Raw genomic sequence first — 26,113 nt, forward strand, 5'->3', positions numbered from 1 at the left:
TTAGTGAGGGTGTTTGTATCCTGGGAGAAAGAGGTGGACAACAGCGATTGACCTTTTCAGGGTATGTTGCCCCCAAGCAGGCAAAGGTGCATACAAAATAAATGGGCCTTCTGATATTACTAAAAGTGCTATAGCCACTAACGATATATAGAAACATATAGCGTAAATAATTGTGGTCTATGGCCATCTTTCTCTGATGCACCAAACAGGGATAGATGCCACTACATTTATGTGGTGCATATGCATACTCAAAAACGTCATCAAACCATCTAACTGACATACTCTTTTCACTTGGTCTAGATCTGCTAGGTATGTTTGGGTTTTTTTTTTACCTAGGGAACACCACCAATAGTTTTGGACCACAACTGAGATCCCCCCCGAGACATTATCAGTTTCACAACATGCTTAGTATGCTTTCATTGACGATACTAGAATTGAACAAACACACACAGCTTTCAGCAAGCTTGGTAAATCTGTTGTAGGCCTGCTAAGCAATTATACTTTTATTCTATCAGTTTCAGAAGGAATACAGGTGATATGAACAATATGAATATTCCTACAGCCATGCGGTTCCTTTGATTCCACCCTATTACTCAGTAATTTAAAATACACCCAGTAGATGTGTCCAGATACATAGGCAGAAGACTGTTGTTACAATGAGTGGTCTACATATCAAGTTGTCGCTATTAAAAGTACTTGGTGACCCTTCTGGAAGAAAGTGGCTGAATAGTGACACTAGTGCTAGGTGAAATTATCTCACCAGGAACTTTTTAAAAGCTGCCCATAGTAAGACAACAGCCTATGCACATCAGTGGATTGCTTCTGCATTACAACCGTGTCCGGTGTATCGGCGCGTCCGATGATTCGGTGCACTTGGTATTTTGCTTATGTACGCTTAGGAAGTTGTCATGTTGTCGGTGTTTTTAACAAATTAAAGTTCAATTCCTTTTTCAATGAGTAATCAAGTATCAACATATTTATTGTTAAGGGTGCAATTAATTTGTTTTATTAGAATTATCAATAATTATTTCAAAATAAATCATTCACCTGTTTTCGTGTATATAAATGCGAAGTAGGTCAGCCTTATTGATATTAAGAATGTTAAAACCAGTCTAAAACACCTTTCCCGCATTTTTAAAATTATAGTAAATAGTATAAATGTAATTATTTTTGTTCGGTTATTTTTATTTAAACTGAAAAGGAAAACAGACAAATGCAAACAAAACTAAAGTTTTACACCTTAATTGATAGTCATTCCAGTTCACAATTGTCATATTGTTATAAAAGATAAAAGCGAAATAAGATCCATGTGTGTGCACAATCTACCCGAGAAAAATAAAATCCATGTAGGCATCTTAGCCATGCATGAAAATGAACATGTATGCATCTGCAGTACTGTGCCACTCAAGAAAACAATTCCAAAACTGATCATGAGATGGGTCATGTGTGATCGTTCAGTTTCATGGTAATATTTTTAACAAGACGAAACAAAAAAGTACTAAAATAATTCTGGGACAATAGTGTAGTGTTTATGGGCTAAAAGTGAGGTCGTGAGCGGTCTATAAATAGCGAGGTCTACTGCGCCGAATCACTGGACATGCAAATCGTTTCGGATACAAGGGGGTGCCTATATTTATGCACCATTTTAAAATGTTTATTTACTACAGACATAAAACAATCTGTAGTGTATTTCAGATTATGCACTGCTTCATTGGTGAGAAACACATTTTATTAAGTATTGAAAATGGTCCTTGAATGCTTAGATGTGCCGATACACCAGACAGCACTGTATATAAACTGTATTGTAAAACTTATACTTAATGTAAACATTCTTAAAATAGATCCCACTGAAATGATTTTGAAGGAAAACAGAGACCAAAGTTTGAGTTGTTGGAATGAGTTCGATGTGCTGATCTCAAACACATCCATGAAATATCATTCTATCATGTGTATGCTCTCGCACGCCTGCAATGGCTCTTCCATACACTAGCTTACTAGATTTATGCATGTTCTCTTAACGTGGTGACTGAAAACTTGTAGAACATGAGGATACTATTGTGACAAAGAAGCAAATAGCTGACATTTTCAGAATTCCACAAAAACAAAACAAGTTGTTAAAACATGACACCAATTTTTTCACATTGCCTGCCAGGTATGTGATATGGACTTAGAACACGATCATTTTCTATGAGAATCAATCATTTCATCCATCACTATCACTTGACTATGGTAATTTAAGGTGGAAAAACAATCCCAGGTGCTTCATGGAAATCTTTGTGCAAGAAAGTAGTGACACCAGGAATTTGAAGTGGACATTGATGGAGCAGCTATCACCAAAGACATTTGATGATTATGGATCTAGGTTGATATTCTACATAAAAATGCATTGGCAATGTCACTATGAGATGTGACATCCATGTCATTGACAGACAAATGGCGAACTGTATTATTGGATTCTTTTCCCTTTATTTTATGTATCCTATTCCAGACCGATTTTATAGTTGTTTGAGAATTCAACTTGGAGATGTAATTTCTCCAAGATGATTTCTTACTCTGTCTGATTGCGCCACGAGCCATTGCCTGAGCAACACGATAAGCACCCAGGTTATCCCCTGTAGGTACACGCTTGACCCTCTCGAAGGTCCTGTTTCACTCTTTAATTGCATCTTTGCACTGCTGAAGTCTTAGGAATAGTTTCCTCTGCAATATATTTCAGGATGGAAGTGAACAAAGACATGGGATCACCGACATCAGCAATGGCAGACTTTTGCAGTAGAGTGCTGCATAGATACTGAAATTGATCCCAGTTTGCCCATGTCAACTTCCATCTCTGAACCCTTTCAAGTGAAGGAGGTTCATCGTTCTCCAAAATAATTGGAAAGTGGTCACTGCCACAAGGGTTTGGACCAACTTTGCAGGAGAAATCAAGACAAAGTGAAGGACTACAAAGAGTCAAATCAATAGAAGTAAAAGAACCACTTGCATGGTGAAAATATGTATGACTTGTATCATTTAATAGTATTACCGTATACGCAAATATTTTCGCGGCTAAAATAATTCGCGATCAGGCTTTCATTTTACATTTTCGCGAGGAATTTTTTTCGTGACTGTGTCCCCCGATAATAAAATAAAAATTACACATATTTCATTTGTCAAACTGTTTTCAATGACAATTTCACGCACATACTTGGACATGTTCACTATGCTGTCAGTGAGACCATTACCAATATTTATTTACATGCTCATATACCACTAGAGTTTCGAGCATGTCTGTCCCGGGCCCGATCTCTGGATAGCCAGTGAGACGTCAATGTTGTATGTATGTCTGATAAGACTATTGTCATGTTATCGATGGAACACTCACATGCGATACAGAACATTGAAAAACGCAAATATCATAAGAAATAACTTTTCATTATTGGTGATACTCACAAACTTCTATTTAAGGTTACAAAGAAAACAAATAAAACTGAGATTACGTAACAACAGACTTGCACCCAAATGTGTGTCATTTGGATCAAATCCATGTGACCAGGCAGGTTTACAGAATCACGTGACCTTGCGGACCACTGACTGCTTGATTCTGATATGGGTTGGGCGTGTAGAGATAAGACTATATATTATAAGGTAAATAATAATATACCAAATCAGAAATAAGTTCGCGCGTAATTAAATTCGCGGTGCTAACAATGTGTTCACGATTTTCACGGTATATTTTATTCGCGAACATATTTGCGTATATGGTAAGTAATTTTTGAGTTAAGTCTTCTAATTGTTTTACATCTAGTATTTACATCCTCGCATCCCTACAAGGTGTGGTAACAATTAAGATCTCCCATAATAATGAAGGGAGTAGAGAGCTGCTCTAGAAGATCTTGAAGATCTCTAGGGTTGAAATTAAAATTGTTATGTGGTGGTAAATAAAATAAATTGAACACAGAGTTATAGTTTTATGAGCTGTGACTTTTACAGCCACAGCTTGTAAATATGTATTTAATGTAACTTTGCTCTGGGGAACGGTTTCATTTACAAGAATGGAAACACCCCCAGATGCTCTATTTTCAGTTTCTTTGCATTTATTATAGAGGTTAATATTGTCAGTATCCTTCAGGAATGTTTCCTGAAAACACACTGCAATGGAATTATAATTTTGAATTAGAAGACTTAATTCATGAAAATTGGGCCTAAGCCCAAAACAGTTCCACTGAATGACTTTATTTGGCATCGGGAGGAAGTATGGGTTTTTTCTTTGGCTTTGCTGGTGGTCTTTGTGATCGGCAGTGATCTGGAGATGAAATCTCCATATCGTTATTACTGATGTTGGCCAAAGTTTCATAAATATTGCTGATCAGGACCAAACTTTGTTCGATCTTTTTCAGCCGACCTGAAGGTCCTTGTAGGTCTTTTAAATTGGTGTCATTTACTGTCTTAGCTAGGGAGACTAGTGCTCGACCTGTTTGGTGGATTTTTCAAATCCAATGACACTAATGCCTGTGACATTTTCAAAGCAGTAGATTGCTTTCGAACCTGATCTACTTAGGCTTTTTTAGCCTGGGCAGCCTTTGTTGCTTGCTTTTCGTCTTTTTCTATGTCGGACGGTAGCCAGATAATATCGGTATTGGTTGCAACGCTTCTCGTGGAAACCCGTGCTGCTGCACCATATGACTTCCCTGCTGCAGCATGTGGTATTGATGTTTCCACCAACATCCTGGCTTCCTGAAATGACAAACTCTTTTCAGCCATTACCTGTTGGACCTCCTTTCCTAGTTTCCATCTTGGGCATTCACGTGAATATGCTAAATGTTTTTCTTGTCAGTTTATGTATATGATGTCATTTTTGCATACCTTGCCATCATGGTCTAGTTGACCACAATGGGGACATGTCACTTTGTTTCTACCATGGTGTTGGCTATGGCCAAACTTTTGGCACTTGAAACAGTACAAAGGATTTTGAACATATCGTTCAACAGGTATACTGAGATACCCAGACTTGATATGACTGGGGAAGAGATGGCTTATAAAGCACAAGATAAATGTGTTTGTTGGAACAAGTTTGTTGTTCTGACGAACCTTTATCTTTTTTACTGATGTAACACTTTGTGACGATAAATTTCATTATCATCAACTACTGCCAGATCACAAGCTCTAATGACTCTTCTAGAGGAATTTAACCAGCAAACACCCATTTCTCAATTTCTTGGCAGTTTTTGGCTCACCAGTGAGGCCAACGAGCCCTTTCTGTACAACAAATGGTGAAAGTTTGCCCAGGGTTCTGTCAACAGTTGAACTGATGACTAAAACCTTGGCCAAGATCAAAGAACAATGTACAAAAACTATTTTAATAAATATTTTAAGATCGATAAAAAAGAATAAAGGTTTATAAAAAATCCTCTAATGTGGGATTTCTCGATTAGGGCAGTATTGCTATGAGATGTTTGAACAAAGACGTCTTCTACTTTCAGTTGCTAGACCTCCTACCTAATGACATTGTCACTTGTTAAATATTGTTACTAGTATTATTAGATAAATTATAATTGTGCTAGGATATTGTTTTTTGATGTTGATATTATTGTTCATGTTTATGATCCATTTACGGAAATAAATTATTGAATTGAATTGAATTTATACGGCGGTGTAAATATTATTTAACACCCATGCTAGATAATTGCAAGGATTCACAACACTACATAAGTGGTGTTATCTCTAATAAAACATAGTTTCTAATAATTTATTAGGAATTGCAGAATCAACAATGATGGTAAGTAAGACGCCCAAACTGGATTTTGTCTTGAAATAACTTTGTACGTCCGAATTGGGTTTTTTAGGAAATAAAATAGAATTTAACCTAGTACAAATATTAGAACAATCAGAAACATGTTTAATATACAGCCACTAATATTTTATGCAGGAACATATATTTGATGTAATTACCATCGTTAAAAATCAATAAAATCTTTAAAATTGCAGCAAACTCAGGAATGTCCCTTTAAAATTATCAATGACTTTTGAACTCTTTGTCTATTTTCAGTCTATTTACCCAGTTAATTTTATTATGACATAAAAAGAAATAAAAACATTTTGTGGTTTGGTATGTTTGCTAATACTATTTAATCTTGGGTCAAAATATTAAAACTTCTTGTTTTTAACATAACTATTAAAACTGTTACAGTAACTATATGCATGTCTGTAATGGCCTTTGAACTGATGTTAAAATAACAGACAAATAAATTTAATGTGGAATCATCTAATGGGTAAATATTACTTAATGTACATATTTTAAATAGTCAAGCTGTCTTGGCAAAAAGGCCTTAAAATTGTATTACTGATTTCCTCATTTCCTCATGTTGACCTGCAGAATAATATATACATGTATCTTTTAAATTACTCTTTATCCAAAGTTAATTCTTCTTCTAAAACTCAGTCAAATTCCCACTTTGTTTTTAAACAACAACAAAAAACCCAACAACCGCACTTTATCGAGATAAAAAAGCCCCTGACGTTGTTGCCATGAATACACATACATGTATTTTATAAAAATTTAAATTAAATTAAGACTAGTTAATTAGGCCTAAAAATATATATATATGTAACTGTGTTTCTGGGAACCCAATTCTACCTAAAATATGGGACTGACCCCCACCCCAATTTATAAACAATGAATATGTAAGTGAAGACAGTATATACATATATAGCATTTTATCTGGATCTATAGGGGTGAATGTAGTAAAAAAAAAATATCCTTACCCTATCTGGGGACCCCCCCACACACACACACACACAAATTTTGGAACATTTCCTGTTCAAGCACACATTTTCCCCCCAGCTTTATATAGTCCTTTATATTTCTTGTTATGACCAATAAAGTATCAGAAATAGAAATTCTCAAGTTAAGCAAACCAGGGAAATGTAAATTGTCCAACTGTTGACCATATTGTGCATCTAACTAATATTAATAAGTATTATTTTTTCTGCAGATTTCTGGGCAAACACATGTACGCCAACTACTTTCAAAGTGTATTTGTAGTTTTTAAAGATCTTGCGCAATCATGGAGGTTCATGGCTGTGTGAGTATGTTTTTCTCCTGATTTATTGTTTTTTGTTTTCAAATTCTATTGAATTTATTGATCACCGACTCTAAAATTAATGGTGATTCCTGTTATAAATTTCGGATACATTAACTTGGCAGTCCAAATAATGTCTGTATCACATCAAATGCAACAGACGTCTAAAAACGATAACAAGAGATTTGTTAAATATCTGTCTCTATTTTTTCTTCTTCTTTCTTTCTTTATTTTATACTTACATTGCTTGCATTTAAAATTGGACAATACACCTTATATTACTGAAGGTAAAAGACATGATTTGGTTATCTTTCCAATGAAAATATACACTTCATTAAATCTTTAAATGTGCTACATCATAGTTACAAGTGTCATATTTCACTATATATTTTTACATTTATTTGTAATATTTATTACAACTTAATCAATTCCAGGAATAATCTTTGCAGAAATAACTAAGGAATTTTGAAATTGTAATGTGTGTATATGCTAGTTTATTTCAGTACTAGATTATTAGATTGTAATTTTTTTAATGAAATCTAATGTTATATTTATAAATACATTGTAACTAATTTGATAAAATCTAATGTTGTATAAAAGACACTGTTATCATACATGCACATACCACTACCTTTCATATACCAATCGTGGTGCACTGGCTGGAATGAGAAATAGCTCAATGGACCCACTGACAGGGATCGATTCCAAATCAAGCAAGTGCTTTACCACTGGGCTACATCCCGCCCGTTTGTCGTTCAGAGTAAAATAATAAATATTATTTGAGATAAAAATATGGCTTGTGCCCCCCCCCCACCCCATCCAACACACACACAATAGAGACCATTAAAATCCTTCAAAAGCAACAGGAAATGAGCTGCAAAAACGCTAAAGGGGGTCTATATATAATAAAAAAATGGGATGGGGTGGTTAGCGGTCACACCCCTGTTATGGCTTTAGCACCTTCGACACTGGTCTTTTCGGGCTAGGCGGCATATATTATTTCCCCGCCGCCCACTGAAAATACATGGACTATACTGTAAACCGTATTAATATTTCGACGTGTTTTTTTCGCGAATGTATACCTTAGTGCAAGTTCGCGACGTGTAAATTTCGTGAACGACCGTTAACAGCTCCAAAAAAAAGTGGATAAAGACAGCTCACTGTAATTGTTATAAAGTTACTGTCTGTAAATCAATATTCTGTTATCCTACATCAAGCAATTGTGCCTGGTACAGAGTCTATAGAGGGGATTAGGCCCTACCCACCTCACCTGTATTAGAATCACAACTCACAGCTTCAGTTGTTAACTGTTAACACCCTTTGGTAGATAAAACAATAAACGATTAGTCGCCATCGATTGAAGTATCAAGGAGAGCTCGTGTTGCCTGTTGAGTGAATCTTTTTGTGAATTTTATTCTCAATAAAATATTTCAAAATAAAACAAATTACTTTATGCACACTTCAAACTGGAAAATAGTGCGTGCGTATTAATTTCGCGACATAAGGTTGGACGCGAACGACACGAAATTTATACGCACGCATTTTTTTCACGGTTTACAGTAATTTGCTTATCTTAATTCAGGGGTTTTTTTGGTGGTTCTTTCCTTTTTGGGGGGAGTGGGGGGGGGGGGTTTGTTGGTGGGTATGGGTATTTGACTTGACAACCACGTAAAAGTGGAACCTAACAGAATCACAGACAGCTTGGTTGGCCCCATCTGATATAAAATCCTATGCCATAAAGACAGTATGAAAAAAAATTGTATTGTAAACCATACAATGAAACCCTTCTAAACTGGACACCCACAGGGACAAGTAAAAAGTCTGGTTATAAGGGTATGTACATGCGTAATGTATGTATGTATGTATGTACATGCGTAATGTATATATGTATGTATGTAGGTTTGTATGTTTGTATGTATGTATGTATGTATGTATGTATGTACATGCATAATGTATGTATGTATGTAGGTTTGTATGTTTGTATGTATGTATGTACATGCATAATGTATGTATGTATGTATGTATGTGTGTATGTACGTATGTATGTACATATGAATGTACAAAGGAATGAATGAAGGAATGTATGAATGAATGTACACATGTATGTATGAATGAACGAACGTATGTATGAATGAAGGAATGCATATAGGCCAATGTATGTGTGTATCTAGAGTGGGTGGAATAATCTCTAGTAAAGTGTGCACAGTCTCTATTGTATATGTGTGTGTGTTGGATAGGCGGTGTTTCTGCCAGAATGAAATTTTTGGGTATGGCGCTATGAAATTCAATGCAACCACAGTCAACAGGGGGTATGGGGGCCTCCCCCAGAAAGAAAATGGGTTACGTTTAGGGTTAGGGTTAGGGTTAGGGTTAGGGTTAAGAAAATCATACAGTAATGATAAGTCATTAATTTGGTCAAAATGTTAACTTAAAAAAAATAAAAATTTGGGTATGGCACCATATCCAATTTACCCTCTGGCAGAAATCCTGATGGGGGAGGGGGGCACAAGCCACATTTTAATCTTTATTTTATATAGAGTAGGGGGAAAACGTACATTTTCATCAAGTAGGAGTCCCCTGGTTTCTACGGGCCTAATGCGTGTGTGTATATGTGTACAGATAACAGAATTCTTCTTCAAACAACAGTTCATTATCGTTTCAGACAAGTCAAAATGCCATAACGATAGGTTTAAAATGCCGTAACCTATAAATGTAAATTGGTCAAAAACTGTAAAAAAAATTGTCTGAATTAAAGGTAGGGTCAACTCAAACAAGAGCCTTATGTGTTGGAAAGATGCATACCCGGACCACCAACACATACTGACACTTTAGCAAATCAAAAACGCGTAATTTTAGAGTTAATAAAAAACCATGATTATTCCTGCTAACTGGGGGCAGCCATTTTGTTTCGTTTTTGTGACGTCCGGTGGGATAGCTTGGGGCAAAGTGACGTCAGCTCCTGACCATCTCCTGTATGTACAGTGTAAACAAAAGCAGTAATTTTCGACAAGGCGCTTCTCTTTGATCAACCTGACTTGTAAAACAGCATAAATGACGTAATAATATAATAAACTATTTAACTAAATATATTTCAAGTTGCATTAACGGAACAAAATGGGGTTATAGTATTTTTCTCTGTTTAATAATCCAAAGGAAACATGTACACTATTACGCCTATTGATATGCTACGTTGGAGCAAAAACGACAACCCACGATACCTAAGTGATAATTTTCTTTTCTTTGGGACTACGTAATTGGTCAGTTCTGTGGTTGTAGATGGAAAAGTCTACTTAATCAATAGTTTTACAGAACTATTTACAGTAATAAACCATGTCCATTACAATTTTAGGGGTGACAGGTAATATTCCACAATACCGGTATGTATTTTTGTGTCTAGACAGTGTCAATTAATTGGTTCGTCTGGTTACCAATCAAATACACATCTGCCAATCAGAAATGACAGGTAGAAGCAACTAACAGCATAGACCAATTAACTAAGAAAACACTCCGTGTATCATTTCAGTACGTAGGTTAATGCATGGGGAAAACATTGTTAATTGTTTCGACTTGTTGTGTAGCCACTTTGACAATGGTATTTTATTTTGTATTAAAAAATAATATATATAGTGCTGGATATACTTACTGTTGGTTTACTGGGATGTGTATTATTACAGAACATTGCAATGTATGACTATTTATCATCCCGCAAAAACCAGGTAGATTGTGTTTCTCTAGTTCTAAGGCTTATTCCTGACGTGACGCGTTAAGTATTACGTAACCACCAGCTTGCCAGAGGGCGTAATCACTGAGATGGTACAAAATGGCTGCGCCCGTTATATATAATAGTCGTCACATTTAACTGTTTCATTAATTAACTATACAATTATACGTGTTGATATTAAGCAATAATGTGCATTATATAGCGTTGAATATGCATACCAGGCCAAATGCCTTAATTGTCCTCTCCTTTAAGGACAGAGAAACATGCATTTTTCATATTTTAATGCAATAAATGCCAACATATAATATAAACATATATTTGTATTACTTCAACACAGAAATTGGGCAGGGTAGTAATACTTTGATGTGTATCTATTTTAACATGCAATATTTAATGACATTGAATAAAATGGTATTTTACATAAGTCGCCTTACACAATACTACGTATAAAATCAAACATTCAGATACATGTAGTGTAAATAAAATCTAATATCTAAGAGGTTTTCAATAATGAAATATGCAAATTACTTTTATATATGCAACAAATATTCCCTGGATATCAACCGGAGAGTGTACGAAAAATCAAGGAAAACGCTGTGCCAAAAATAGTCCACTCCCGCAGTAGCCGAGTAACCATACAATGATAATAATATGAAAAGTGGGGGGGTATACTGGTGGGCATTACGTTATTTTAGCATTACTTAAGTTTACACGGTCGAAAAAGGTATTTTTAAAAAAGTTAAAATTTTCAGTTATGTAAACATTGAACAGACAGACACACACACACACACACACATGGGCAGAAGGCTGGTCATTTATAGTTTGTCCCATCCTTCAGTAACAATGTTTTGGTGGAGTTTTTTGTAAATAATTAATGTTTTGAAAAAAAAGGAGAAAAAAAACAAAGCATTGTAATACACACAATGGTATGAAAATGTGCCATTTGTTTATCAGCTACATGTAGTATATCCTAACAACAGGAGACAACTATAAAAAGTTTGTTTTATTTAACGATGCCTCTAGAGCACATTGATTTTTATATTATCATCGGCTATTGGACATCAAACATGGTCATTCTGACATTTCTTTAGAGGAAACCCGCTGTCGCCACATAGGCTACTCTTTCTGATAAGCAGCAAGGGGTCTTTTATATGCACTTTCCCACAGACAGGACAGCACATACCACGGCCTTTGATGAACCAGTTGTGGACCACTGGTTGGAATGGAAATAGCCCAAACTGTAAATGGGTCTACTGAGAAGGATTAATCCTATAACGGGGGGGGGGGGGGGGGGGGGGGGGGGGGTGTATTTATTTATTTATCTATTTATTTTAAATTCTCAAAACACATTTTATTTCTTCTTACGTTAAGCCACATAGAAATTATGTACAGACTGGGACAGACTATTATCTAGATAAACATGACTGCATGCATTCCATCATGGCTTTTTGAGCTAAACATTAGACACGATCTTGAGCTGCTATATATTTTATTATTTGAAAACTATAAAATCAGAGATGATACTTCAAGGGTCACACCCTAGTTACGTTTATTTGTTAACCATTATGGCGTTGTTTTTCGCTATTAAACCCCATTTTTCACAAATAATATTGCACTTTACTTACATTTTATTATTTAGAATACACATTTCCATTCACCTGAAGTGCTTTTTGGTAATCCTGATGTTTGTAAAACCACGAAATGCATTTTTTGCATTTTTTCACAAAACGTGTTGTCGAGAAAAAAACGTTAAGCAAGCGAGGTCCAATCTATTTTTAATGTCACAGACGTTGGTATATCACGTGACCATTATCATTTTGGTTCGGTTTGTTTTCTCGTGCACGGTTCGCGCAATCAACATCCGATTTGTTGTTGTTCATTTGTGAGATTTTTCTTCACAGTTCGTGAAAATTTTCAGTAACAATAAAGTTCAGACAAGTAAGTGTCTCAATACAAAACGTTACAAACCCTTAAAACCAATAATTTTGCTAAGTCTTACGATATCTGGAGAGGGGATACAACCAGGACAGAACAGTTGGAACATGTCCAGGAGAGGTGAAACGAACGCACCCCAAGTCTGTGAAATTTGTCGTGACGTAGGCATTGTTGTGCTTCTACCGGTGACATCAGAATACTAACTTTCAAAATTATTTCAAGCAATTGGGACATGGGGATTCCCATGGTATTTATCGATATAAAACCTGCTTTTTCACTCCATTTGATAAAAACGTGATCTAAGTGTGTTACAGGTTTGTAGATTAACCAAATTATAATTTATTTTCGCTGGATGGAACTAGGGTGTGCGGCTTTAAGATTGTTTGCAGGTCTGTAGACTATACAAGCATGCCCTGTAATATGTTGCTGTTTTGATGTCTTGGCAGTGTTCGAGATTAACGGTATCCCAATATCTCGGGGATACCAGAATTTAATTTTGGATACCAGACTTCAATAACCCAGTATCCCACTGGGATACCATATAATGTTTTTTTTAAATCCTGCATTTTTATTTTTCGCTGAAACAGTTAAAGTCATAATTTATTGGTGAAGTTAAGTAACAGTATTTTCCAGCTCGTAACCAGTCTAATGCTATGCCATAACAATATCTTCCCAAACTCATACCCAGTCTAATGTTACACTGAAGAAATAGCGGCGTAGCAATAGACTGAGAAGTGCTAAGTCGCTATTGTTTTTGTTGGATGTTTCCTACCTTCAAATTTTATTTGGGATAATTATTCCACATCTGCAGAAAATTACAGGTAGGTTTATCATTAATAATGTCAGAAACACATAGATTACTGCTAAATATTAATTTATGTCAGTATTACGCAAAAATAAATACAGCAAATCTTTTTGCTAATTCCGTTTGATTGCGAATTTCACGAATTCCTGAATTTCAATTGTGGCATAGCAATATAGACTGGGAACGAGAAGAGTGTCAAACAAGTTTGTTACAATGTTATTTATGAATTTCATTTAAGTGGGATACTAAATTCTCAGGTGGGATACCAGATTTTGAAATATTAGTATCCAACTGGGATACTGCCCAAAATGTTTAATCTTGAACACTGCTTGACGTATTACATTTAGGTTGGGCCTGCTAAAGTGATTAAAGGGCCTGTTCAAAAAAATACTGGACCAGTTAGAAAAAGTGCTAAATTTATACCCTGAAATAAATAGCAAAGCAAAAGTATGTTGTACGGAGTAAAAAGGTCCATCAAAATTTCAAGCTCTTGGATCCCAGACTATTAACTGTTATATGGAAATCAGACTTAATACTCTTTTTCTTTTATGGTTACAACATTTCAGAGGTACTGCGCTGATAGTGTTACTCTCAGTGATCTGGATTGTGCTCATACGATGGATTGCTGGAATCCTTGTCTGGATCAGCATCCTTGGCTTGTTTGCAGCTGGTGGTGTTGGTACGTAATTAAAACATGTTGATTGTGACACACTACTCTGTTGCTCTGTTCATTATATGTCATGGCTAAAAGAGTTGGCTAATGAAACTGACCTTAATTTATTGGTGTAAAAGTTAAGCTGGCCACAGGCCTTCAAGGCTGGTAGCTACATTTGAATCTGAATTATTATATATCAGCCTGAACAAATGGAAGGGGCCGGCATCCCATAAACTTTTGACAAGATAAAACTATTCAGAACTTCTTTGAAAATATGTTTCATTACTGGGTGCAAGGTTAATGGAAGATGTCAGATTTTAGTGGCTGCTACGTACTGTCACTACTGCATGCAAGACACCTACTTTTCATGATTGCATTTATATACACCTCACTGCATGTAGTACATATAGCTGCCTAATTTTTCTCAAACAGCCTCCGGCCTACTTTAAAAAATACAACAAAAAAACAATGAACATTAATTTTGTGCTAATAGCCCATAATATGGTGTTCAAATAATAATATATTTTGGTTCCCCAAGCGTTTTCCGCTGGGAACCTATTGTTTTTGCTGGGATTATTATTATTAATAATTATTTGTTTAAGCCGTCTGTGGTGTCATTTTCTGAAAAAAGTTCTGGGCCGATTTGGTGGGTAGTTTGGTGCATCAATGGGATTGATCGTATTAAAAAATAGTTTATATTCGTTATGTGTATTGGCTTCTATCATGAATTATGTGAAATATTTCATCAGAAACATTCTTCATCTATCTGTTTTGTTGGTTTCTGAAAAATGTTCTAGACCCATATAACTGAAATTTGGCAGATATTTAGGCCTACCAAGGGGATTGATAGTATTAAAAAATTGTGTTCATAGGTTATGTGTGTTAGCCTCTATCATGAATTTCATGTTCTATGTCAGTTTCTATGAAATTTACACATAAAACTCTTGAAATTCTAGATTCAATTCCTACTGCCTATCTACATTAAAGTATCAAAATATTGAATTAATCTGCTGATTCTTTCTGGGGGAATTAGGATTTCTAATGTTAAGTCCGGTCCTTTTTGGGTAGTTTTTTTTTTGTTTAAACATGAACATACATGTAAGTGTACTTTGTTTTTCTTTTTTTTAATTTTTTACATAGATTTTGCAAATGAACATTGTACATATTTGCGCAGATTGTATCTTTAAATCTTTTAATGTGATAGAAATATGTTACAATTAATCATTTACTGCTTTATTAATGTGTCAAATATGAAAGAAGTGCACTGTTATTTGTTAATATGGCAAGACATTTAATGAAATAGCCTAAACAAAATACATTGCCTCAGATTACAGTTATCTTCCCATTTGGTTGTCAAAAATCCGGAAATTTGACCGCGCAAGTAGTCTGCTGTTTGACTGTAATTATTTCATGGCAGACAGCTATGAAGTGGCAACTGTTTGACTGAAGTGACAGGGGATAGCATGTAGTTTGTAAACATGTGTAACTTGTTGACATTGAAGACTTGTTTGTGGTAATTCCGGCCCATGCAAAAGTAGTGCTTTTTGTGTAAAATGGGTGTACTCCGGCCTGGTTTAGAGGGTGTGTCTGTTTAAAGCAATATGCTGGGAGAAAGAGCTGGACAACAGGGGTTGTCCTTTTCAGGATATGTGTCCCCCATGCAGGCAAAGGTACATACAAAATTTCACGGGCCTGCTGATATTAATAAAAATGTTATAGCCACTAAGGCTATATAGAAACATATAGCGAAATTAATTGTAGTCTGAGGCCTGATATAGTTCACACATTACACCGGTTAAATTCTTGATTCTGATGAAAGTATTATAACCAGAGAGGTGAAATTACACAGACTGATTGTGAATACCACAAGGAATATGAAAACTAATTTATTTATTTTCTAAATATTTTATTAAATTAAAAAACTTTTTTTTTAAATTTATTAAAAATTAAAATTAAAATTTTCAACTTTTAAATTTCAATATCCTCCAAAATAGCATAAAATGACCTCTGATGTTACTACAGGTTGTTGCAATATTTTTTAACAGTTTTGAGCTAATAATTTGGTAAAAAAGAGCAAAAGTTGGATTGAGATTTTAATTGTTTTTTACATATTGAATTTTAATGAGTTTCTCAATTATTGCAATTGGACAGAAGATCTAAATATAATGAATATATCACTACTAAATGTAATTAAACACTTTAAATAAATAGTATACAGTTTTTAACAAGATTAAGTACTCTAATAATACATTTTACCTACATTTATGTAAATTACACACTTCAGTCATTTTTCAAAAATGGTCTTTTATCCTTAGAATCTAATAGGCTAATATTCTATGCTGTCTGAATGTATTTATTGTGTTCAGTAATCGGATGCTGGTATACTTGTCTGGTTTATTGCCGAAAATGTGCCAAAAAGGTTAACATTTGGCTTGTAATACATATGGCAGAATAATCCAAAATGCATATTCAGTGGTCATTACTACAAACATCCTTCCAATCAAGAAATACTACACTGAGGTATCCAAGACACTGGCACATGACTACACTTGTTAACAGTTATCACTGGAAACTGAAAAATATATAATTATAATTATTGCTGTAATTAAATAATGTATAAATATATCTGAGTAATGTACATCTATTATATATCTTGGGAATCTGTCATTATGTAATGAAATTTACTTTTCGGGTCCCAATCTGGGGACCACGGATTCAGCTACCCCTTTCGGTTGTAGACTTTTGCTGGTACTAAGAGTCTATTAATAATTCTCTAGAAGGCTGAAATTACTATAAACCAGACCGACTTGGCTAGCACAGAAAACCCAAACTAACAAATAAACAGATTACACATTTATTCGAGGGAGTACAAACAAATAACAAATATGTATGGTAGTCCTCTAAGATCCATATAGAAATTGACAACCACTAAATAAATAAATTTACACCCACATATCCATACAAATAAATATTTATATTTAGGGACGTGTATGAATGTGTCGTGGATAATCGGACAAAGAGAATATTCGCGGAATTAAATTTACATCTGCAGGACAGCCCACACCAAATAATTAGGCTCTACACCTTACACGATTACCCATCCATGCCAGTGTACACGAACTCCGTTAAATCATATATATTGGACAGCCCCCTTCAAAGCTATTTTTAACCAAAACACCCTATTAAAGCAGTCGTTAATCCAAATAATTAGGACTCACTTATTCGGAATGGGGTTACAAACCATCGACAATGACGAAAACCGCTTATTAAAATCAACGAGATCCTAATTTAATCAGGTTTAATTTATTCAGACGGGTCGTCCGTTCTTTAACTCAGCCATCAACATTTAAAACCATTGCACGACACTTATTGTATTATCCCTCGTAGCAATGAGAAAATAACGTTCCTGATATTCATAAGTGAGTAGAGTTAGATCATACTGTTAATGTAATTAGTAAGAGATATAATCAGAATCTTAACTGAATATAATAACCAAGGAAAATATGAAAAGATAGACAGACTGAAAACCAGGAACGCTACAATTATACCACTTGCGGTTATATTCTGTATTGATATGAGCATTAATTGTTCAAAACTTAGCTTCTATCCATGTTTCGAAAGAAATTTATTTCAGTATGCAGTCCTCGAAGTCTGTGCACAATATTTAGGATAATGCAGTTACCCTTGAATCCAGTTTAGAAAAAGTCCACTGTACTTTGTTCATAGTAAAATGTTTTCGCTGTTCTGTAGCCATCGGTTTGTGTCAACATTCAGCATTGGCAGTATAAAAACGGAATAAATTAAAACCAATTACGGCAGGGCTCTACATTAACTCTCAATATCCACTTGTCCTATAGGACTTAATTTTTACTTGTGCCCTCTGAAAACTGCTTAGCCCACCCAAATTTTAATACTGTTGACACACTTTAATACCATTGCACTCTGAGATGAATTGGTGCTTATTGAATATGGTTATTTCCAGTTACAGAGCATTTTTCATTGTTTCCAACTCATTCCACATCCTTATGTCAAGTTGGAATTCACTTGCAGTTTTGTTTGCTTGTATTTTTTTATATATCAATGATGAATGATAGAATACAGTTCACTTCTGTTCTAGTTATGACGCCACGTTGTATGAAGGCTATAAGTCCCAGATGTCACATGACAGCAACAAGACCCTCTTTTGCAGACCCATGGAGGGGGGAGGGGGAGGAATTTGAGGACGAAAAATGTATATTCATTCCAGATATAATTCCTATGAACCTGTTTTATCATAATTGCATTATATGGCCACCCCAGGAGAGTGAAACTGTGTCCGAAATAAATTTGTTTGACTGCCTACAAAATGTGCATCTACTCATTATGACTACCTACAAACTAACATTCTTACCTGCATTGATGACAGTTAATTAAATTCAAAACAACAAAGGTAGAAATAATAACCTTTCTAATGCTTAGTATGTGCACTTTATAGCATTCAATAATCACTACCCCTGCACGTGCTGTAACCTCACCGTGGTGCAGGGGTGTAACATTCTCTTTGAGAATGGCCAGTACAGCACAAATCCTTCAAGATACAATTGAAATTTTGAGTAAAAGTCAGTATCTATCTGTGATAATTGTATTTTTGCACAGTTCTTTATTTGTTTGCATTACCATAGTTTGACGCCCAATAGCCGATGTATTTTTCGTGCTGGGGTGTCGTTAAACATTCATTCATCCATTCAATAATCACTAAGCTATTTAGAAGATTTTAATTAGTATAGAACCAATTCAGCGGGACGAGCGCTCAAGAACATTTTGACTGGTTTCCATCGTATCCTATCCCATCACATTATTTTATTATTAGCCACAAAACAACAGTCTAGTGAGCGAATACATACACTCATCCTTCTAAATGTGCCACTGTTCTACAAAACCATGTACGTAGTATAACACTGAGTATGGTCTTGAACACCCCATTCTCCATAAGTTATCATCTCTCACTTGTTTGATTACAGGTAACGACAAGAAATTGAGACACATTATTTGGTCTCGTACAGTTAAAATCCATTTTTGTAAATACATATATGTAATACAGTATTTTACATTACACTAATTGTTTATTTTTTCAAACACTGTTATTCCAAGAACTAGGGGGATGTTTATTTAACCGAAAAGGTCCAAAAGGTCTGAGAGTATTTTTTAATATCCTGATATATGTAGTTTATGGAATGGGGTTTCTTAGTTGCCAAATCTATTCCAATTTTGAAAAGAAAAAGGTTTTAATAACTGTCTATCTGCGCCATTGAGGAATTAGGGATAGGTATAACTAAAACATCTGTAGTTCAGTCAATATACAAGATAGAGTAACAAATGACCCTTGATATTAATGCTACTGCATGGTCTCGAGTTAAAATTCATGACTTTTATTTCTTTTTCTATATTATTTATTTCATAATGTAAAATATACACAATTTGTGGGGTTTTCGCTGATGTGATGGAAAAAAATTCTTCGATGTTTTGATGTTTATTGTTTTGCATTCATGATTCAAGATAAAAAAATATACAAACACCACTATGATTTTTTAAAACAAGGTTTGGCAAATATCGCCTTTTAAATGTTTTTTATTAAAAAAAAATTTATTCCTTTCATCCCCCCCCCCCTCCTCCCCCCTACCAGTAATGATGACATCACTTGGGACCGATAAACAATTTTATTTTGCCCCACCCTTGGGAACTATTATTAAAATCAAACAAAATTGAGACAGAAGCCCTATGTGGTTGTTAAAAATAGCTCCATGCACCGTTATTTTTAACAGTGCAGTGTTTGCAAGTGCACACACTTATATCTGCCATCTTTAATAAAAAGAAAATAAACATAAAAAATAAGTAAATAAAATTTAAAATATATATATATCATAGGTTTTTATTGTGCAGTTTGCCATGTGGAGGGGAGCCTGTTTCTACGGGCTTGTATCTATACTTTGTGTGTGTTTCTTTTTAATAGATAAACTTGTTAAAGTGTTTTGGGTTTTTATTGATAGACTTGCTGAATGTGGTCACATTCACAGGCATGTCCTAAAAATGAGGTTAAATCAAACAAACAAATCAAGATTTAACGTAATCCACTCATAACACTAGGTTTTTCAGTGGACAGATTTATAAACAAATTTTTTTTTTTTTTTTTTTTTTGGTATAGATTTAAGATAAATATACAAGTATATACATTTTTAAAAACTCAAATGTTTAGGCAAAAGGGCTTTATTTGGGGGTGAGGGGTTCAAATTTTAATTTTTTTTGAGCTGTATTTAAATTATGCTTGTACATCTCTTATGATTATAATTTCAGGTATATATCATTCATTTACAAAGTACATGAAGCTAAAGGATGTTACTGTTACTGTAGCCTTTGGAATATCGGAGAGTTTCTCTAATAACTGGGATTTTGTTATTTCATCAGAGTACACTTGGCTAACTTTTGGTAAGCTGCCATAAGGAAATGAAGACAAATACTCAGAAATGGTAGTTAAAATAGTGAGTTGTATGGTATAAACCACAGGAGACGGACAACATACAATATGGCCAGTTTGGGCCAGTAATACATAGATATGATTATTATGACTCCCTCATACGATAACAAAACAGAAATAATGATATTCTGATGTAAAAAAAATTTCACTGAGAGACATTATTATAGTCAGAATTATGTTTTTCTCTCATTAAACAATGGGGTCCAACATGACACAAGACTACTATAGCAATGTCATGCCATGTTTCAGTCACAAGGATTGGTATGATAGTGTTTTGTTTCACTTGTAGACATAGTGTGCCCCTTTTGCATGGCCATGTGGTCACTCTACTTTATCAGCTAATAAAATGTAATCAGACCCTAACGAAATACTGTTTAAGACCTGCTAAATTGGTGATAATAAATGTTCAGTTGGGATATCTTATTATTACCGTATATTGCCGTGTATAAGCCGAGTTTTGAAGCCTAGAAATACCTTCTTAAAAAGGGGGGTCGGCTTATACAGGGAGTCTAGAATTTGATACGTAAAATCGTGAACAGCCGATGAACGAAAACTGGTTTAATGTGGTTACAACTTTCAACTTTTGATACGACCGATCGTTTATGCTTCCAAGCTTACCCATAAATGGCAGTCATGTGTGGAAAATTTTTTATAAATAAAACATCACATAGTGGTAGTTTTCTTTTTGTATATTGTGTGTTAATTTTTTTTTTACAAACACGTGTGTTTCTTTCACGTCTTGTCTGCCATTTATTCGTTCGACGTAAATTCTTCCACTGTACTGGACAGCATCGATCAATATTTGGCCTAAGTATGTGTTTGTGTTTATTGCTATTTTCGTACTTGAAATGTTTTTGTTGTTTGTATTTACCGGTAGTTATTTAGTTTAGTTTTAGTTACTAGTATTTTCCGGAGTGGAATGATATCAATATAATCCTAACATTGTTACTGTCGGCTTAGCTTAGCTAAACCACGTTTCCAAACCATCATTTCCCAAGCCGTTGATTACTTTTTACTGTGACCTCTGAACTGTAGATGTCTTGTGGGTGAGGGAGGGGGATGAGGCTGAGCAATAGGGATTAAATGTATACTGAGTTCAATTGAACTGATATTTTGCCGTCATACTAATAATGCTAATTACCTGAATGCACGGATGCATTGTTACTATTCAATTGTAAATATGCTGGTGCTATATTACAATGAACATTACTATGGCCTCTCGTGGTGGGCATTAAAGTCTTTTTTGTAATAATGACCAACAGATTAGAAGAAAGGTATGTCTGTATATATATGTGAAAGATTAATTAAGCCACGTGTGTGGCCTCTCGAATCATAAAATGGCGGCATTGTTTCATGTCATTAACAGTAGTCAAAACATCAGTTGAGAGTAATATATGAAAATGATATAAATACTGGTGTACAGTATTTCATAACTATTCTCTTCGATGATATAACGCTGCACTATGAGCTCGAAATGAAAAAGATCGACATACGATGCCTGTTTTAAATTACGGGTAATCGAGTTTGCCAAAATTAAAAACAATTGCGAAGCCTCTCGACAGTTTGACATCAATGAAAAACAAGTGCGCAACTGGAGGAAAGACAAAGACTCAATTGCTGATATGCCGAAGACGAAAAAGGCTAAACGGCATTCCGTGTTACCAAACCTGGCTCTTGAAGAAGCTCTAGCACCATGGGTCAGCGAACAACGGCAGTGCGGTGACATCATAACGCGAATGATGATAAGACAGCGGGCCATGCATATCTGCAAGACAAGGAACGACCTAGAAATTCCATCGAAATTCAAGGCATCCGGAAAATGGTGTTCACGATTTATGGAAAGAAATAACTTTGTACTTCGCCAAAAGACACACATTGCCCAGAAATTACCAGCAGAAGTTGACAGCAAAGTCGAATCGTTTCACCACTTCATAATAAAAGTAAGGAAACGGTTCGATTTTGATCTGGGACAGATAGGAAACATGGATGAGACACCCATGAACTTTGACATGCCGAGGAATAGAACTGTAGACCGAAAGGGAACACATACAGTTCAGGTGAAGACCTGCGGCACCGAAAAACAGCACTTTACGGCGGTTCTGGCTTGCATGGCTGACGGCACTAAACTAAAGCCAATGGTAATATTTAAAAGAAAGACGATGCCGAAAGATAAATTCCCAAAGGATGGATGAACGAGTCTCTCATTCTCCAGTGGTTGAAAGAGGTGTGGATGATGAGACCTGGTGGCCCACGTCGTTGCAGATCACTTCTTGTTTGGGATATGTTCCGCGCCCATCTGACAGATGTCATCAAACTGAAGTTAAAGGACATGCAGATTCGACAGGCTGTCATTCTGGGTTCATGCACATCAGTATTGCAGCCATTAGATGTCAGTTTGAACAAGCCGTTCAAATCAAACGTAAGAAATGCCTAGAACGAGTGGATGGTGGACGGAAACCACAGCTATACCAAAACCGGCATTTGTCGCAGAACACCCATTCCAACTGTCGTCCAGTGGATAAAGGACGCATGGGACCAGATCCCTACAGCAATGGTTGTACGCAGCTTCCTCAAGACTGGAATTTCAAACGCCATGGACAGGTCAGAAGACGATGCACTGTTTGCAGAGCACTTGTTACCAATACACGCCGACAAGACAAACGGCGAACCAGCAACTGCACGAGAAACCGCGGAAGCCGATGTTGAAGAAAATACGGAAATTGATGATTATTATGAAGACAACATTGATGAAACGATTTGGAAAATTATTTCATCACAGGATTCGGATTCCGAATTTGAAGGCTACAGGACAACCGACATACCAACCGACGACAGTGAATGAACCATTATCAGACATTACTGACATTTTAAATACATAATTTGTGTATTTCTTTCTGTGATAAATGTATGACAAATATTTATAAATGTGTCTGTTTATTCATGAATAATTATTTTAAAACCACATCTAGCGTTTGTTATTTTTTTCAAAATGCACATATACATATACAGTATATATATTATGGGTAGTAAATTGCATTGACACCGACGGTATAATCAAAATGAGGGATGGGTTACACTCTTAGTGCTAAAACAGCTGACGATGCCAACAAGAATGAGACAATCCCGGAATACCGGTATATTTTTACAGGTTTACATAGTAAAATAAGTGGTCAGCTACCGTATTTACTTTTGTCATTTCGCAAGAATTTGGTATCGGCTTATACACGGGACCGATCGTTTTATAGCAGTTATTGTGGGTCAAACTAAGGGGTCGGCTTATACACGGCAATATACGGTAGTCAATCTGAAGCTTTTTTTTCGCACCAGAGAACAATTGCTTTATCTAGGTCATGAGGCTTGATTCCTTTCGATGAAGTGAGTGTGCAATTGAAGAATACCCGTGCATAATTATTACATTTCGTCCTATGACATCCATTTTACTTAAACTGTTATTATTTCAAATATATGCAATCCACAAATTATAATTTATTTGATGCTATATGTACAATAAGTATTCCATCATTGTGGAATTAGAACTGTCTATTTGTTTATTATATCCACCACAGCAGAATTATCTTTTACTCGGTTGTTCTCCCCAGTGCTCCAAATCAATTACAATAGGAAAAGGTTCCTTATAGTGTATATGGAAGATTGTCATTTGTTTGTCCCAAGCTGCACTGACCAAATATTGCCCCAAAGTCCAAGTTGCTAGCATTGCTAGCATCGGTGTACATGTGAAGTCTTTCTCACGATGCCCAGCTGTTTGGCAAAAACATAGTAACTGCGTTGAAATGTTCCATAAACTGTAACCATGCTGCATACCTTCATGTCTAGTTTTGCCTATTTGAATAAATTAATGTGACGTAGCAACATGCAGGGGTTGGATAGCCTACAAATAAGGTTAATCAACTTACCGTATGCAAAAATGGTCTACCAGGAACAATCACTATTCAAACAAAGTTTAACACGCCTGTCAATGACATTAAAGGGATGATTGGGTAAGTATGCATATTCAGTATATACTGTAGATCCTAAAATTAATGCATCCCTAACATAATGCAAGTGACACTAGGCAGACTAAAATGTGACATGAAATTAATGTGAGTGGCCTCCCTTTGAAATATTACTTTTCTAACAACACACGTCTGTGTACTTTTCAGTTAAATCCAAGTTAAAGGTCTCTTCAATGAGATCAACTCACTAACATGTCTGTGTACAAATCAATTAACCTGTTTAGTCCCTAGTGTTTTTGGTGAGATCAACTCAAAGCATATGTTTTCAGCAATCATTCACGTAATGTATATATTTAGCTAAATCTGGCTAAACATTAGGATACATGCATGTACTATTACAACTGTATCTCCTTTATCTGTGAATAGTTATTTCAAAGTCATAATGAAAGAACAATACACCCAGTGGTATGCCAATAAAGTGGCATCGAATTTAAACAGTAAAAACAAAGAAACTGTCAGCCTCAAGATTAGCATGTTTAAACACATTCAGCTAAGACCACATTATTAATATGAGTATTTATACATGTACCTTTCCACAGAAGCTGAAGACAGCAAGAGTAATGCCATGTCACAAAGGTGGATGTAAAGAAGACTAATAATTACAGACCTATATCTATTTTACCCACAATTTCTAAAATATTTGAAAAAAAACGTCTCAAAACAATTAAAAGATTATTTTTACAAATATGAACTTCTACACAATGCTCAGTCAGGATTTAGAAACAAACACTCATGTCAGACAGCACTAACATCTCTAATAGACCAGTGGTTGGAACAACTAGATAAAGGAAACATGATTGGTTCTGTATTTTTGAGATTTGAGCAAAGCATTTGACTTGGTGGATCATCAAATCTTGCTACAAAAACTTCAGGTATATCGACTGTCACCAAATATTGTTGAATGGTTTAAGTCGTACTTAAACAACAGAAAACAGCTTATACAAATCAACAATATTAGCTCCAAAGAATTGGGTATAGTATCTGGTGTGCCTCAAGGCTCTGTTCTTGGGCCTATTTTATTTCTTATGTTTATAAATGATCTTCCATTATCTACCCAAAATGTCAGTGTAGATATGTATGCAGATGACACGACATTACACACATCTGGCAGACATTTGTCTGTAATAGAGACTACGTTACAAACAAACTTAGATGCTGTAAACTCTTGGTGCATCAATAATAATATGTCTATAAACCCATCTAAAACTACATGTATGTTAATTGGTACACAGCAAAAATTGGGCCAAACTGGTCAGTTGCAAGCTACATATCAATAATAACCCTATATCACCTACTCATTGTCAAAAACATTTAGGACTCTGTGTTGATCAAAATCTTAGTTGGAACACAAGTTGATCACATTTGTTCACAAGTTTCATCTAATCTGGTTCATTGCAAATTAGCAAATTTCT

At 35.2% G+C, this 26,113-nt stretch overlaps 1 protein-coding gene across 3 annotated transcripts in view; it reads left to right on the forward strand.

The window, feature by feature from the left end:
• LOC121384359 (choline transporter-like protein 4) overlaps positions 1-26,113 on the forward strand; it is a 90,984-nt gene that overhangs the window by 24,069 nt on the left and 40,802 nt on the right. For all 3 annotated transcript variants that reach the window (XM_041514721.1, XM_041514723.1, XM_041514722.1), the window contains 3 exons: positions 6,975-7,064; positions 14,089-14,201; positions 20,508-20,639. In XM_041514721.1, coding sequence (XP_041370655.1) covers positions 6,975-7,064; positions 14,089-14,201; positions 20,508-20,639 — 335 coding nt within the window. The remainder of the gene's footprint in view (positions 1-6,974; positions 7,065-14,088; positions 14,202-20,507; positions 20,640-26,113) is intronic.

This window comes from Gigantopelta aegis, chromosome 10 (genome assembly GCF_016097555.1).
Source record: "Gigantopelta aegis isolate Gae_Host chromosome 10, Gae_host_genome, whole genome shotgun sequence".
Lineage (NCBI taxonomy): Eukaryota > Metazoa > Mollusca > Gastropoda > Neomphalida > Peltospiridae > Gigantopelta > Gigantopelta aegis.